The sequence below is a fragment of the Ciconia boyciana genome, chromosome 15, assembly GCF_034638445.1.
Source record: "Ciconia boyciana chromosome 15, ASM3463844v1, whole genome shotgun sequence".
NCBI lineage: Eukaryota > Metazoa > Chordata > Aves > Ciconiiformes > Ciconiidae > Ciconia > Ciconia boyciana.
In genome coordinates this window covers 6,169,069-6,186,469 of record NC_132948.1, presented here as the reverse complement: position 1 = coordinate 6,186,469, position 17,401 = coordinate 6,169,069, and the positions used below count along the sequence as shown (strand labels likewise).

The 17,401-nt window shown below is 42.3% G+C and overlaps 1 protein-coding gene across 3 annotated transcripts in view; it reads left to right on the top strand.

Moving 5' to 3' along the window:
• ZNRF3 (zinc and ring finger 3) overlaps positions 1 to 17,401 on the top strand; it is a 99,597-nt gene that overhangs the window by 72,813 nt on the left and 9,383 nt on the right. For 2 of the 3 annotated variants that reach the window (XM_072879799.1, XM_072879800.1), the window contains exons 3-5: positions 12,098 to 12,172; positions 15,609 to 15,740; positions 16,686 to 16,796. In XM_072879799.1, coding sequence (XP_072735900.1) covers positions 12,098 to 12,172; positions 15,609 to 15,740; positions 16,686 to 16,796 — 318 coding nt within the window. Of the gene's footprint in view, positions 1 to 11,988; positions 12,173 to 15,608; positions 15,741 to 16,685; positions 16,797 to 17,401 lie in introns of all 3 variants that reach the window. The other variant, XM_072879802.1, reaches the window with a different exon arrangement.

The window sequence follows — 17,401 nt, the reverse complement described above, 5'->3', positions numbered from 1 at the left end:
CAGGCTGAATCTATTTGAAATGTCTCTTCTTTCCTAAAATTTAAATACTTACCTGAAGCTGTGGGTTGGGAACCATGGCCCAAAACTGTTGTTTTGTTGAAAAGAACTTTCTGCAATAAGGTGAAGCTTGTTTCTCAGGAGGATTGAACTTCCCCATTGAATTGACTGAGACTGGATGGAATTCCTGCAGGACTTACAGTTTTTTAAAGTTTTGCCATCTCCTAAATGCAAGACATAATGCTTATAATTCTTTGTTTTCCCTTTTCATGTGTATACATACCAATTTATAATTTTAAGGTAGCTTTCTATTAGAGCACATGCCTTGTGTATCTGAGATAGGAGGAACTTTGGTACATTCTGTTTACCCAGCTTGGGTGCCATAGGGATGGCTTCTTACAGTGGTCTAGGTTAATAGTTCCTTTAATTTACAACTCCTCCAACACTTTCCCATATCTCAATTTTTTAATGACTTCTCTCAGCACCACAGCATGCTTGTATGTATGTTTATGTAATTATCTTAGGTCTAGTTTGCTGTTTCTAGTTCATCTACTTTCAGTACACCTTCAATGCAAAGACAAAGTTAAGAATTATCTGGGTTGGCTGTAGTGGTATTTTATAGTATATGGTTCTTTAGTACATAATTTCCAATACACTCATCTTGCGACCGTTATATTTTGGAGGTAACTGTATTTAGGAATTCTGTTGCCCTGAAAAAAGCTTTGAAGGGCTATAAAATGTAGCAGCATTTCTGTGTAACACCATCAATTGTCATGAATGCATTCACCCACTTCTTGCTGAGTGTGCTAGGTTCTCTGTGAGTATGTTATCTAGTTCAAGACCTCAGTCCCCTCCTGTGCTCTCTTGCAGTGCTCACCCTTCTATCTGTGACTGGGCCTTCTCATAGCAACAAGGCTGCTGGCCCGCAGAATGGTCTGTGATAGCAGAGGGCAGGTTTTGGGGAATGGAGTCCCATGGCTCTGAAACGTGTCAGAACAGATTTGCAACCAGCAGGCTTCGCTGTGTTCAGGATTAAATAAATGTCTGTTTCATATTGGTTTTACTTGGTCTAGACTGAGAACTGATCACAGTGTTTCTCCCTAACCCCAGAAAAGAGAGATACTCTTGGTTTTTTCTTCCTCATTGTAACTACCTGAGAGCCCCTCAGTACTGAGTGGTATGGATCACATTGGTGTATATTGTTGGTGTGATTACATACTGCATGAGGTGATATTTTTCTTAAACTAGAAGTACATAGTTTTTTAAGTTTTTAAAATTTTTTACAGAGAAGTACATTGGGTTTTAATTGTGATTATATTTTTAAATTTAAAAATCCTGCTTAGCACTTTCTATTTCTATACTTTTTAATGGATAAAGCAACTGTCGTAATGCCATATAATGCAGTATCTGTAGGGCACATGTACAAAACATATACCAAAGTGCCAGAGAAGTTGAGTATTCCAGTCAGGAAGGGGTTTTATGCTGGTGCGATACTCAGGGATTTGACTATCTTGTTGTGATATTCTGCCTTTGCTTTCAGACAGAAATCTGAAAGTTCCTTTTCCGTTATCTCAGAAAAGGTTTGAAATGGCATCCTGCTTATGCTTGGCTTAACTTAGTTTCTGGAATTACTGGGGAATTGTACATTAACAGGGCTGAGGCATCAGTTGGTTAATTTGTAACCTCTGCTGTTTGCAAAGTAGATGATGTCCTTTTCTCCTTCCTCCTCTGCCCTGCAGAACTGGCCTGTGGCCTGGCTTTCTAGCTCCAGTGGTGGTTCAAAGGGCAAGGTATTTTTGGTATTGACTGAGCCTGATAGCAGTGTAGGAGGGAGACGGGGGATGCCGGTATTGTTCAGATGGTGTTGTCTGTATTCTCTGTAGCTCTGAGAGAAAAAGAGGTTTTGCGGTTTGACAACTGTAACGAAAAGGTGTATTTGACATAATGCTCTGGGGTTTGTGCAAGATTCTCAATGGTAAGCAGAGTGCAGCAGGCTTTCACTGGAGTGTCTTTGCCTGTGGCTGATGTTCCATGCTTTTGCAAACACAGTTGTGAGTCTGTGCTAGAAATGGGTTTTATTCTGCTAATGAGATAAACATTGTATTTTCTTTTCCCCAACAGTAGCTGCTGCTAACTGAATGTATTATGGATAGTCAAATGTCAATAGGAAACACACATCCTTGCTTACTTTAGCAGATCTGGAATGGAAAATACACTTTCCAGATGTATTTTCGAAATCATCTGAATAGTAATATCCACTGTAGTTGACGTTTTAGCAGCCAATATAGTGGTGTTCTTAAACATACTGACAGATTTTGCTGAGCTGTTTTTTGGGGGTTTTTCCTCCTCTTTAATGGGATGTCTTTTGTGCCCAGTTATGGGGAGGAGCATCTAAAGTATTCCAGCGAATACTTTCCTTTTTGCAGTAGTAAGTATAGTGCTGTAAAGCCTGCTGTGCTGTGATATAGAATCAAGGTGGAAAGAACATTCTGAGATCTGTGTGTGTCTTGGTCCTGAGAGGAGATTACACTCGGCTTGAAGAGAGAACCTTTATCCCAAGCAGAAGTCACAATCATATAAAAAAACAGGTTTGGATTTTACTGTCTAGCTTTGTGTGATGCCATTTCTGTCATATTGAAAATCTAATGCTGCCATTCATAGAACGGGCGTGCAGTTCATACCCACTGCTCAGTTTAATAGGGTTCTTTAACGTACACCTCTCTTCTGAAGAAGTTAAGGGCTTTGAGAGCATCAGGGTCAGAACGCCATTCAGCTGACTGAAATGAAAAACTGGCAGTGGCAACATCTGCTTGTCCAGACCTGCAGATTCATCATGCCTTTTATGTAAGAACCAGTGGTCTCTTTCTCATCTATAGAACTTCCTGGGTTTGTCCATACTTAACTGAAGACTCCTTAAAACTCAGGAGTCTCTGCAGAAGTTAAACCCTAATAATGTAGGCTCCTGATGCTTATTTTGGCACCAAAGTTGTCCTCTGCTAATAGAACAAAATCAAATGAGGACAAGTCTGCAGAAGGCAACTAGAAAAGCGGATATTCTAGAACTTGGTACTGCATTTTCTGGACTGTAGCTCTGGTAATATTGTCTACATCTTTGTGGTCTCATTTGATATGGAGAAAACAGGTGCAAATCAGTTGGTTTCTGAGCACTAAAAATTATTGGAACAGATTTTGCTACTTTGAGTCTGCTCAAGAGAAGACCATGACCACTGAATTGCTATATTCATCATTTATTTTGATGAAATATTGCAGATGGAAACCTCATCCCTTCAGCTGTATTCCCTAGCAGCCAAGATTGTTGAAATCCTTGACCTGCCTTTCCAGAGCAATAAAGCAAGACACTGGAGCAAGACACTGGACCTTTTCATTGAAAATCACATTCCTTGGAATCACAGAGTATGCAAGTTGCTTGCTACTGACTGTTGCTTGCATGTTACCAATACGCTATGTGAGAGGCTGACCACTTATTTCAGAGGACCAAAGACAGCTGATGAAAGAATTAGCTATAAAGAAGATTCTACTTCACACCGCTTGCATAATCCCACTCTTTTGGCAGATTAATGACCACTAACTCCACAATGTGGAGAGTTCCAACATGGAATATTGGACCTGATGGGCTGGGTTAAACAGAAAATATGCCTCCTGTTCGATGATTTTTAGTTCATAGAGAAATTGAGGGGGAAAACCTCAAAAACTGACAGAGGGAATGCAAGTTTGGTCAGGCTGGCGCAGTTCTCAACTAAATAAGGATGCATAAACCAATTTTCTTGACTATTCTTTTCAACAATCTCTGCATAGAGTTAGAGCAACCCAATTATCATATTTTCTGCCCGAAAAAGCATGAGATGTATTGAGAAAAAGGAAAAGGAAAGGGAAGAGGAAAAAGTCACGGTTATACCTGTTGCAGCTGTGCTGTTTCCCTCAGTTCAGACTGAAAGCAATGTTTCACTTTTGGGATCCATAGGACTGTCGTCTGTATACTGTATCCTTACTCTTCTGCTTCCTGTCTTGTTCATTTTGGAGGACCAGCTAATAGTACATGCTGGCACCTGATGGAAGAGTGTTGTGATAGTTTGCTAAAAGCAGTTTATTGGCATCTGTACTGGTTACCACCTAAACCATTGCCCAATCTCCCCCTTCTCGTCTTTATCATTTTCTTAACCCAGAGAATAAATCAACTCCCTCATGTACCACATACCATAGTTATAATTAATATTTGTTATTTACAGTGCACTAAGTTCCAAGAAGAGAATTCCTACAGTTGGATGAACGATCCAGCTAATCCAGGAGGCTAATCCAGGAAGACAGATGCATAGTTCTTAATGTAGGAGCATTTGTGAGAACATAGCGTTAGAACAGCAGGATATATCTGTGGGTTTACACAGGCAGACAATACTTTTAAAGCATCTTTTTCTCTCTTTAATCCGTCAGTTTTATCTAGATGTTAACTTTAAAAAAAAAGTGTATTTATAAATAGTAATCTGGCTCTACCAATAGCCATTTTCAACAGAAGGTATTGAGTTACTATCTTAATAAATGTGTCATGCTTGACTATGTTAATGTAAATGGCAGTGCTAAAAGTGATTAATGAACTTTGATTTCCCCACCTATGCTTCCAAGCCTCTAGTCCTCTCATCTGTAATTTATTCACTCTCTGCAACCCATTAGATTAGTGTCATGTCCTCATATGTAAATACAGCTGTATATTGTGAGGGAATTCTAACTCTGGCAAAGAAGTAAATGTAATGAATAAAGGCTAATGTTGTTGGTATAATTTTTTTCTTGAACAGGGACCTTGTTAAGCAGCTTTTCTTCTTATGTTGGTTCCTCCACTGTTGCATAATAACTGACACATTAATTGGAATGAGGCTATACTAGAAAGCAGAGGAGGAGATGCTTGCAGTGTTCGTATCTGCAAGCATGTAAGGTCCATCTAGATGTAAGCAAGTGGCTGACCTTCTTACTGTTTTGATTGTTGCCGTCCTACCTGATTTGAATGAATGAGAGGAAGCAGTGCACCTGTTTAATAATCATCTGGTCCTTCGGGTTGAAAGTTTCTCTCATCAAGGAAGTTGTTGCTTCCTTATTGTATTAGTCTGGCCCACAGGAAGGGAGAGCAGAGCTCTTCAAATCTTTCTGGTGTTCTTTGAGGTAATAACTAAGATTTCCTCAGGCCTAGAGATGTGAAGAGATACTTTCCTCACACTTCTGTCACACGTGTTTCCTCTCATCTTCTCTAGATTACAGGGTCTAGTAAATTCTTCCACATTTTAATCTGAGACAGTATTTAATGTGCATCATATTGGTAATGGTTATCAACAGGGAGTTCACAATAAGTAGGTGTCTAAAATAACTTTTCATCAGCCTTCTCCATGAGCTATGACAATCTCTGTGCAAATTAAAACACTACAGAAACATAGGTGAAGCCAATATTATGTATTTGCAATAAAAATCCTTTTAAAATGTGTAATAAACACACCCTATCCTTCTGTTTACATTTTTCTTTGAGTATAAAGTAGCCAAATGTATTCTTCAGCAGAGGGCTTCTGATAAAGTCCTAGGCTGGTGATGTTTAAGGAATTGAGGAAGGGAAAATTCAAAGGTGGGTTTTGTATCCTTGATCATTTTAGTTACTTTAGAGGTGCCTACATCCAACATTCAACTCGAGAAGATAGTCAAATGTCTACCAGGTGATTGAATGAAGTCTAGCAAATGGTGGATCTCTTTTTAATGCTCATTTACAAAGAAAAAGTTAAGGTGTCATTTGAAAAGATTCCTAAAGTGGCCGAAACTCTTAACAATAGTTACAGTCAAGGTGCATATTCTCTATATTTTGTGATACAGACAAGTACAAATGTTTGGTGGTTATTTTAACAGCATTCTTCATGAGCTTGATTGCCTTTATCTGCTGTCTTTATCTTCTCCCCTACTGAACAGATGACTTAATCCAAGTGATGATCTTAAGTAATTAAGTTTACTGTAAAGCGTTAGCAAAACAAACAATCCAAAAGAAACACACCTTCTTGTGTTTTCTCTGCAGTCCCTTAGTCATGACTGGTGTCAGTAAGCACTACTAGACTCCCCCCTGGCCTAACCTGCACGTACCTAGGAAGCTGGGGGGTATGTTTCAGGGTACATATTCTTTCCTCTCTGCACCAGGGATACCTTTTGTCCATCCTTTGATGGTACTATTTCATCCTAAGAGATTCAGTTCCATTACACAGCCCTGGACTTGGTGCATTTAGGGCAGAATCATTCATTGCTTTCTTGCATTTTATTCCAGTCTACTTGTCTTGATCAAATCTGTAGATTGAACAAGGACTGTGAGATTGACAAGGCAATGATTTTTACTCTTCTGGATGTGCTGCAATACAAGGTCTAATAGGTTTAAAGAGAACCCCTAGACACTTGTCTTTCTTGTCCTTTTTATTTTCAGCCTATTCACACTATCTATTATTTTTAGTTTTATAGTATCATTATTGCACAAGACAGTAGATTTTTTGAAGCTTGGGGTTTTTTGCTTTCTAAGGGGAAACACTACTAACTTGCTTGATTGTTCCATGCCTGGCTTATGATTAACTGAAATGTCTTTGAACCACTTTTAAGCTCTTGTATACTATGTCAGAGACAAAGAAGAAAAAATCCAATAGAAACTGCTGTGAAGACTTGAAAATACTAATTTTAAATGGCACTAATATTAAAAAAAAAAATCTGGTAGTTACTCTTAATTCTGTTACCAACAAGAATAGGGATTGATATACAGTTCTGAGCTAAGCTGATTTTGCATGTACTTTCAGGGAGTAAAAAATCACAGAACTTGAAACCAATGCACAAAAACATTACTTCAAATGGAGTCTGAATCTGTATACAAGTAAAATCAGTCCACATGAAAAGGTTACAATGGATATTGGAATACAGCTTCTAGCATTTGCTGCTGTGATTGTTGCAATACATTGCTGCAAAATGTTCAGTGCAGTTACGGACTGAAATTCTCTGCACTTCGTTTACTGCTTTTGTTACTCCAGATTGCTAGGATAAATTTTAAATACAAATATTATTCCTCATCAGGTGGTTTGCTCTGCCTGTATCACCACTCCATAATGTTATCATGCTGTAAATGGACCTCTTCCTGTTTCTTTGCCCTTTCAGCAATTCTGAAGATTTATTCTTCCCCTCTCATTGTGCAGTATAGTTACTTCTGCGTAGTCTGTTATCTACATCCACTGAAAATGCTTGTTGTCGCTCTGTCTTCTCTTTGGCCCCTGTGCTTCTGGCAATATTATAGCTGCATTTATTGGGGCACTCTGAATCCAGTCTGTGAAAGGGATTTGCAGAAGTTACCACTGCTCAGAAGATGTGAAAACCAGAACTGGTGATTTTTTCCCTCCTTCTGTAAGTCTCCAGACCTGTGAGGGCCCTCCCACTGCATTGTAATCAGTATTGATGGGGCCTAAAGGTGGGGCTAATACATGGAAAAGGAAACTTAACTTAATCAGAGCTATCTCTGAGTTCATACAGTAAGCAATATGAGATTGAGGCTGAGATTGTCTTACAGAGTTTCCTCATCTGGGAGCACACAGTCAGGGAGCTGGTTAGAGCTCATCTAGGAGAAGAGAGCTGCCGTGTGAACAGCATGAACCTTCTTCATATTGCAGGGATTACCACATACGATCACGACAAGAGATGCATACAGGAGGACTCCTTGGTTTTGTAATAAATGTCCACATTTGGAACTTCATTCCTAAAAATGAAAGAAGAAACTGAGGAGATTTATCTTTTTTTCAGCTGTATACTCCCAGATTTTTGTTAGGTCTCCCTTGCTGACCAGCTGTGTTCTACCAGAAATAGTTTGAGAGGTTTTTACCTAAGGCAGTTCCCAACCACAGCACTTAGACATAGTAGCATAGGTTGCAAGTGCAAACCATCGTTATTTTTACATCATCATTACATATAACACAAGGGGGAAATGCCAATAACAGTCAGTTACCCCCTGTAAAAAAAACTATCTCCCTTGCACAAAAATTACAGTAATTTCAGACAGTGAGTTAACGTTGTGCTTTCAAGTAAGATGCCAGGTGACTTGTCTCTATCCTATAAAGACTTACTTCTACGTTAAAGATCTACTTATATCTAACCTATATTTTGTGTTTTGTTATGTTTGTACTTAAGGACAAGAGAATTTTTGAATTGTCAATACAGGGCTTGCTGAAGATTGTTGTCATTTCCAGTCCTGCTTCTAGGACCAAGGCATACTTAGTGCTCTCTACATCAGTGTTTTTGCACAATTGAGCCCTGTGTTTCTGCACGTCAGGCAGGCAGTTAGCTGCTGATCTACACACAACACGTATAACTTCCCTGCAGCTCCAATCAGGATGCGAGAGCACTTTACAGAAAAATAAGAAGTTATGATGGTGGTGCTTGTATGTAGTGACCACGTGGAGCGAACAGGTCAGCGTCCATTGCTCTGTAGTAGTGTAGGCTTTCAGACTCTGCATGCAAAGAAAGACTGGGAGGTTGTTGTCACTATGTACAGAGTGATCATTTGAATCACTAAAAAGTGCAGCTCTCAGGTTTTTTGTTCTGTTTTTTATTACTCTTTACAAAAAAGAAAGAATACTGCTATGTAGTGATAGTCACTTATTTTAAACCACAGAAAACCAATAATCTCAGAAAGGGTCGTGCCTGGCACCGTTACTGCTTTCTGTCAATTGCATGGGAATTGAATGGAGGAAATGCCTGTTTGCCGTGGGTAAAAAAGGTAAAGCACGTACAACTTTTTTTCTCCCCCTCATCCAACGTGTGTCTTTATTTTTGATCTAGGTTTTGGTCATCTTGCTTAGAAAAATGATTTAGGGGCAGTCTTTAAATGCTGAATAGCCCAAAATGAAAAAGCCACATGTCTATTATAGACGAGCATTATTTTAAGTGGGACTTACAGGGCTGTGTTATTTTGAGCTGTCCTGACTACTGAGTAGCGGACAGGGTATTTTCAAAGATGTTTTGGCTTTAATTATCCTACAGTTTTTTGGGGGGTGAGGAAGGAGGGCTGTGGCGGCAGCCAGGCTTTCCAGGGTGCCTCCCGAGAGCCGACCGGCCTTCTGAGGCGGGCAGCGGGGCCGCCAGCCCCAGGTGCGCTCCGGGCCCCCCGGCTGCCATCTTGAGCCGAAGGAAGGAGGCGGCTACTGGACGAAAGCAAGCGTCTGCGCTCAGGCTCAGGCCCCGGCCCCGGCCCGCTCCCGCTCGTTCGCTGCGCTACGGAGAGCAGCGGCTTTAAGAACGAGCTCGGGGAGGGGGCGGAGGGCGGGCAGCGGCAGGCGGTCGTGGGGTGGCGGCTGCTCTCTGATCGCTCGCCAGCGAAACCTGGAAGGTCGGGCGGGCTGCCGCCAAGCCGCGGAGCCGGAGCCCCCGGGGCGCTGGAGCGGGCTCCGCGGAGCGCGCCGCCGCGGCACCCACCTTCCCCGCCGGCCGTCGCTCCCGTTGCCGCCGCGGGCTGCGCGCTGGTTCCCGCGCAGGCTGCTCGGGAGGCGCAGGGTCGCCTCGTAAGCGGCCTCCGCTGCCGAGGCCCCGCTGTGCCAACGAGGCTCTTTAGCACCCGGGGGCCGGCACAGGGGCAGGCTCCCTAGTGACTCCGGCGGGAGGCTGGGGTGCGCGTCCGAGAGCGAAGCCATCCCCGCGTTCCTCGGGATCAGGATTTAAACCCCAGCGAGGAAAAAAATAATCCGTGTTTCCCAGATCTCCCGATGGCTGCCGGGCTCCCCTCCCGCCCCTGGGCAGGGCGTCACTTCCGGGGAGGGGGAGAAGGAGGGGACGGGGGGTGTTTTCTGGGAGGGCCTGCGGCGGGGCGGGATGCGCTTGGCTGCGCTTCGGACTCTGCCTCTGAGCTGGGCTGGGCGGGGCTGGGCTGGGCTGGGCAGGGCAGGGCAAGGCTCGACTGGGCAGTGCTGGGCGGAGCTGCGCTGGGCAGAGCTGGGCTGGGCAGGGCAGGGCTGGGCAGAGCTGAGCGGGGCAGGGCTGGGCTGGGCAGGGCAGGGCTGGGCTGGGCTGGGCTGGGCTAGGCTGAGCGGAGTGGAGCGGAGCGGGACTGGGCTGGGCTGGGCAGGGCAAGGCTCGACTGGGCAGTGCTGGGCGGAGCTGGGCAGGGCAGGGCTGGGCAGAGCTGAGCGGGGCAGGGCTGGGCTGGGCAGAGCGGGGCTGGGCTGGGCAGAGCTGGGCTGGGCAGGGCAGGGCTGGACTGGGCAGAGCTGAGCGGGGCTGACCTGGGCTGAGCGCTTGTCAGCCCTGTGAGCCTTGCGCTGGGGTGGCCGGTAGCACAGGAGCGGGAATGGCGAGGGTGCAGAACGGCAAGGAGCGAGAGGTACTGGTGAAAGCGGGCTTGAGCCGTCCTCTGCCTGGGGCCTGGCTCAGGCTGCTGGTTGCAGTTGGCCCGCGTTCACCTAGCTCAGCAAGTTTGCAGAAGGGGGGAGGTGGCAGGCGGTCCGCCCTGCTTGCTGTTACCTTCTCCAGCACGATTTTTGAACTCCGTTGGTACTTTTCATCTCTTTAACATCTGATTTTGCAATACAAAGTAAGGAATAGAGATTACATCATGGTGGTGGAAACTTAATGAACTGCTGTGCTGTATACTGCTTATTCGGTGTGTTCACAAAATAAAGGTTCTTTTTCTGAACCAACCTGCAAAATCGCTTAAAAAATATGTTCAGAGATCAAAGTGCCTTGCTTGTTGACTGACCATCCTGAAAGAACCATCTAAATGGCCTGAACAGGTCTACAAGCACTGCGTGTCTATAAAAGGTGCCTTCTAGGGAAGCTGGGATGAGCTGTCACCTCAGGGCCACTGCAGCGGAGAACGTGTAGTAGATTCCTTTCAACTTTTCCTCCCCAACAGCTATTAGTGATTAGCCAGGTGTGCTGACTTCAAAGGGGACAAATACCTGCTGGGCTGAGAAAGAGACCCCATTTGGGAGTTGGTTTCCCTCATGCACTGTCTGATGGGCTTGGTTGATTTAAAATAAAAACAAAATATAAGAACAGAGCAAAGAAAGTAACCTGTAGGTGTTCAAACTAACATCTCTGTACTGGCCAACATTCTTCTTGGAAAACACTGAGTGATATTTCATAATTCATCACTTTCGTATGTTTCTTTTATATCTTAAATTAAGTTCAGGTTCTGCTAGTCTCTGTGAAGAGCCAGTGTCCTCTTGTTTGGTACTGTGATGGTGAGAGCTGTCATCGCTTGGAGAAATTGTTATTTGCGTTCTGCATCCGACAAAGGCAGTAACAGCTTTGAGAAGTTACTGGGAATGTTTGCTCTGTGGAGCCATTGAGCAACATTTGAACAGAACATACAGAGGCACGGTGGCAGAAACTGGTAAAAATACCCTGTCTTAGCCTCAGTGGTTAAAATACTGTTTCTCTATCCCAGAGGATTTTAGTATGTTCTAATATCTCCTGTGCTGTTGTAACTCCAGGTTTGGACTGTATATTTGATGAAAAGCCGTGCACTTCAATAGGGCTGATCTTACCTGTGTAAGAAGCGTTGTGTGCAACAGCTCTGACCTCTAATGGTCAGAAAGAGCAGTATTCTCTGAAGCACTTTTTGCAAGGATTGTGATATGCTAGAGTTTGTCAAGACTGTGAGAATGACACTGAAAAGGTGTAAAGAACCTGGTCCATCTTTATTTTCTACACTAGAGACCTTGTCTCTCCACCCCAAATCACAGGGAAGATTGTTTTTAATGGTGCTTCCAAGTAACATGGAGAAAAAGAACATAATTTAATTTAAAAAAATTCTTGTATTGAAAGTCTTTAGAGGGTCTAAATCACATTTGAATTCCTTGAAAAGCTTCTTGAAAGAGGAGTTTGAGAAGGAAGAGGCAGAGGTTGTAGAAGCTATAGTGAAGTTTAACTACATTCCATGCTGGTTCAGGAACTCCTGTGTTTGTAATTACTCTGTCGTTTGTTTTAACTACACAGAAACACAATATGTTAAGTCTGCTATCTGGAGATGAGGAGAGGGAGTCATTTTTGAGGTAAGAAGTCATCTTTTGGGGTGGGACTGAGGATGCTGTCTTTCTTATTGCAGGCAAAACGAGCAGTACAGCGAGGAGCCACAGCGGTCATCTTTGATGTTTCTGAAAACCCAGATGCCATTGATCAGGTATGAAGAAGGGAGCCTAGTTTTATTACAGCCTCTGTTGGTACTTTTAGGGTTGCTGAGGCAAGACTTGAGAGCATACAGGTCTCAGAGCACACCTACCTTAAGACGTGCAGCTACTGACCCTGGGTAACATGGTGCTGTGGTTTTCCTGCTCATCTTCTGGCAGGCAAGAAGCAATGGAGGTGTTGAGAATGTGGTAGAAAGAGAAAAGTTTGGGGAGTTACATTTTTATTCTAGCCTTTGCTGAAATTCGGAATCCAGGTCAGGGATTGAGGTTTTGAGAAATGATGGAGGCAAATTTTTTGTGGCCCATTATCTAGTCAGGGAGGTTTTCTTTGCCGAGCTCTGTACAAAACACAGGGTGTTTGGCCCTACCCAGCTTGTGATCGACAGTATTGTTGAGCAGCTGCTATTTTTGAGGTTGCAAAATGGCTTTCAAACCTGGTTCTAAACAAGATTCTTACAAAACTTAGAAACATTTCTTTCTTGTTTGCAGCTGATGATTTCTGGCCTATGTATTTTGTGGACAAGCAGGGTTTTTCTTTTTTTGGGGTCTCAGTACAACTTCCATCTTTTCATTTGAAGTGGGTGAGATACTAGCTCTGTGAAATGCTTTGACAAGATCCTTCCAGCCAGTTCTGAGTTACTTGAGTAGAGAGAAGAAACATAACAAGCACAGAAATAGTCAGTATTTAGTTTAGTTTAGTTTTGTCTTGAAACAAAACTGCTGTTTCTTCTACAGCAGAAACAAGTGAAGCTGAATGTTTTTAAGCGCAGCCTGAATTTCTTGGGGAAAAGAGAGACCATCAATGTTTACATTAAAAAAGCTGGCTTTAATTCTGAAATGAGCATCTGTTGGACAAAGGAATGCAGACCCTGTGCAATGGATGCTTTGAGAACTGTGCTCTGCATGTGCATCAAGGCTACAGCCTTGATCTTGCAAACATTCTCAGGGATATTTTTTTCCCCTCTTATACACCGAAAAATTATCTGCAGAAAGATGTAATCTGTCTTTTTTCCAATTTTTTCTCTGTATTACAGCTTCCAGTTACTTTCAGCCACCCTGCTCTGAACTTGCGAAGCTGAGTTACTGCCTCTTGCCCTCTTCCCTCTACCAGCAACAGCTGTCCTTCCCTGATTCTTGATAATAAACTGGGTGCAACTGTCCCCAGTAGCTGGGAAACTAGTCTAGTGGATGATTAAATACTTTGGTGTGCCAATAAAATGGGAGGAGGTTAGTGACTTAGTGCAGTAGCTGACAAAGTAGGCTCTGTTAGAGGACAGAGCAGCAGCCTACGCAAACACAAACAGGAGAAGAATGACTAGACCTACCTTTCTAAGAGTTACTTAGTTGGCTCCCTTCTCATGCTGCTCTGGACACTTGTGTTTCATGCATTTTGATTCTCAGCCAAAGTCTTCAGAACCCTTGACATTAGGGGATTCTAATTAATTTGTCTTTAAAAGAAATACCATTTTGGTACTCACAATGGAATTGTGGAAAACAGTGACAGATGGATGACAATGGAGGAAAAACTGACATGAGTTAATCTGCAGTATGTTTGATTCAAATGGAAGTATCCTAAGACACTGAGGAGAGCTGTTGAGGAAGCTTTCCCAGGTATGCTTGTTACCAAGCAATAGAACATCTAAGGGAGAGTCCTTTGAAAGGAAGTAGAGTATTATGAAAGGCAATCCTTCCTGCCAGTCAATGAACAGAAATAGGAAGCAGGCCTGACCAGGAGAAGAACTGTCCTCGGACAATTTGGTAGCAGAATTGCTACCAAATGAAAGGGCTTTACATGCAGATTTTGTGGGGTTTATTCCCATTGATCGAAGTGGCTTTTGCTGTAGACTGAGCATGAAACTTTGGTTTTTGGAAATGCTCTGTGAAGTCCGATTTGTTTCTTAGTTTTACTTTTGCATAGTTTGAAGAGGAGAGGAATGACAGCACCCAGAGCATCGTGTTTAGTGAAGTCTGGCAGTGTGCAAAAGCTACTGAGGAATCGGGTGAATTCTTTCTTAGACAAGAAAGCTTGAGAGGGAATGTGTGTCTGGGAACATAGGGACAGTGATTGGATTTGGACTTAGGCCAGCAACCCTTGTGGACACATAGGATTCCTGGGTTGGATTCAAGTACTTCAGCTAGTTTTTAGCTCTTCAAAAGACATCAGTCTTAAAAATATTTTGATCAGTGTTCTCAGAAGCCCAGTCAAATACTAGGAAGAATCTATTTTAAAGTCTCAATGAAATCTGTCACCATCATCTGGACAGATTAAGGAGAGTACTTTGTAAGCCGGATGATAGGCCAGTCAGCTGGTAATTTCTACATGTTTTAGCCAGAAACAACAGGTAGATATCAACAATGTAGATATGGTATCTCTGCCATACGCTACTCTTGTTCAATTTGCTCACACTCCTGTCATCTCATTCCTTTCCCCTGTACAATTTCCATCTGCTTGTCAGTGCCTTGCTTATTTTGTATCAACCAGCCTCTATACTAGGATTTTTCCTGTGGGTCAGAATAAGCTATATGAATTTATCATGTTGGTGCCATTTTGTAACAGAACAATTCTCTTGTCTTGTTATTCCCCTCTCTGGTATATAGTTTAGCAGACTGTGTTTCTGGATTTGTTGGCCAGAGAAGTTACGCAGTCTCCACACCTGAAGGTTTTCAAGCCCTGAGCAGCCTGGTCTGAAGTCACAGTTGACCCTGCCTCGGCCAGGAGGTTGGACTCGTGGGGCGCCTTCCCACCCACGTTATTTTCTGATGCTATGATCTGGCCTTTCAAAAGAACTTAGCTGGACCTAGAAGGAAGTTTCAGGGTGAATTAAGCTATCTGCTCATATGCTTTAGTCTTTGAGGCCCCCATCCTGCCATCAATAGCTTGAGTGGTTGTTAGAACCCAAATAACTGTTAGAATGAGTTTGCTGAGTTAAACAGCAGAAATTACAGCCTTTAATAAACTGGCTAGGTACAAAGAGCTTGCAGGACAGGACTCTGACATGAGATTGTTCAGAAAGCCAAAGAAATTTGTACGTGAATAATATAACTACAAAGTTGAAATAACAAAAGGTTCAGAAAATGTAGCAAGGCCAATTTTTTTGGAACGTGCAGATTTTTATTCTTCATTATGAGGTTTAACTTATTACAGTATTAGTATATGCAGTGGCACATAATGCGGTTAAGTTAAAGCTGCTGTTGAGAAATAACATTTGCTTATGCTTAGTTTTGGTCAGTAAAAAAAAAAGCAGCTTAAGTCAAATGTTTAATCCAGGTTTAACTCTGGAATACTTAAGTGAAGGTCTGTGCTAGAAGAGAACGATTGGTGCTTGAATCCATTCCACATTCATATTCCTTTACTCTTCTCTCCATTGTCCAAAAGTGAGGTAGTTTTCCTGAAACATGCCTTTTGAGTGGATTATTCTTTTGTTCTAGCTGAACCAGGGCTCAGAGGACCCTCTGAAGAGACCAGTGGTGTATGTGAAGGGTGCTGATGCTGTCAAGCTAATGAACATAGTTAACAAGCAGAAAGTGGCACGAGCAAGGATTCAGCATCGCCCCCCACGGGTGAGACTTTAAGAAACTTTATCTAGGTGTTACACTGCTGTTACTTCTTGCAGTGCTTGCTAACTGCACTGAGTGTGAAGATGTTTTGATGCTCCCCATGAGCATTAATACATGTGAAATTCTGTTGACCTAAATAAATTGAGCAACTGCACTGTGGACAAGCAGCTACACTTGATGTAAGTATAGAATCCACGATGTGGCATCTGCTGTCTTTCATAAGGATGCTTTTGAATATATAAATGGCTAAAAATTTTATATAATAGAAGTTTTCCTTTTTCTTAATTAAATAACTTAATTATTGCACACTCCTGGTAGTTCAGATTTGTAAGGTAGTCTGCCCTGTGTTAACTAATAATTCTGTGTGGTATTTTAAACATGGGTTACTTGTTTGATATCTGATATTTGTAATTGTAATATAAAATAGTTTTTCTAGAGTTTTATTTGAACACTCTTACATGTAGTTTACAGAAGAAGAACAAAGCTAGAGGTCATCCATGTCCCAGTTACCACTTTGGTTTTGTTGTACTTTTATGGAATTCTTCTGTTAAGAAATGTATTTGAGAAGTGGGCCATTCGCTGAAAATTCAAATGTTGATTTTCACTCACTGAAGTATACAAGAAAACCAATAAATCATGAAAAATTGTGTTAGTGTGATTCACTCAATTAAAAAACCTGGGTTTTGTGGGATTGGTTCAGAGACACTGTAAATCTGACATCTCGTGACTGGCATTCTGTGTATTTGATTCACTTGCAGGGACGTATGAAACCCAGGTTTTGTCTCATAGAATCCTAGTTAATAAACAGAACAGCGTGTACTTTGACTTTTGCCGTTGTGACTGTGTACATTTGACAGTGACCAATGAGAAAGTAGAGGAGAGCAAGGCAAATAGATTTGAGTATGATCTAAAGAAAGGAAAAATAATATTTTTGTTTTAATTTTTAAGCAACCCACCGAGTACTTTGATATGGGAATTTTCCTGGCCTTCTTTGTGGTTGTGTCTCTTGTTTGCCTCATTCTTCTTGTCAAGATCAAACTGAAACAGCGACGTAGTCAGGTAAGAGCAGTAATGGGATATTCACTGAATGCTGAAAGTTAGCTTCTCTTACTTTGTCCTAGAACTTGCTCGCTACTTTTGGAAATGCCGGACACTGACTTAGAATAGCCATCTTTGTGGAAAGGGTTTTATCCATGGAGGTAGGCCTTTGGAACAATTTGGAAATGTCATTAAACGAGATCTACATTGACCTGTGATGTTCATTCAGTTAAATCTTGAAACGAAAAGAGTACTGAAGCAGTCCATTTAGCCGTTGGGAAGGAAGAACATTTCTGGTTGTTCGGAGGTTGATTATCAGTAGCACTGGTGTACTTCTAAAGAAGTCCAAACTCTTGTTGCTGTATTGTGGAGAGAATATCAGGATTGAAAAGAAATTGCAACTCTTTTCAATAGAATAACATCTATTCTTAATGGGAGAGGTTTGCAAGGTAAAAAGTTTGGTTAGGAGGAATTCTAGGTGAGATACTTTGAGTTTGTCCTGTCAAACATGAAAGGGAAAGCAAATGGAAGCTAATGGACTCTGAATTTTGTAGTTGTAAACTGTCCCATATATACACGTAAAAGGAATGCAAAGCACCATAGATGCTTAGGACTCTTGCTTTGGA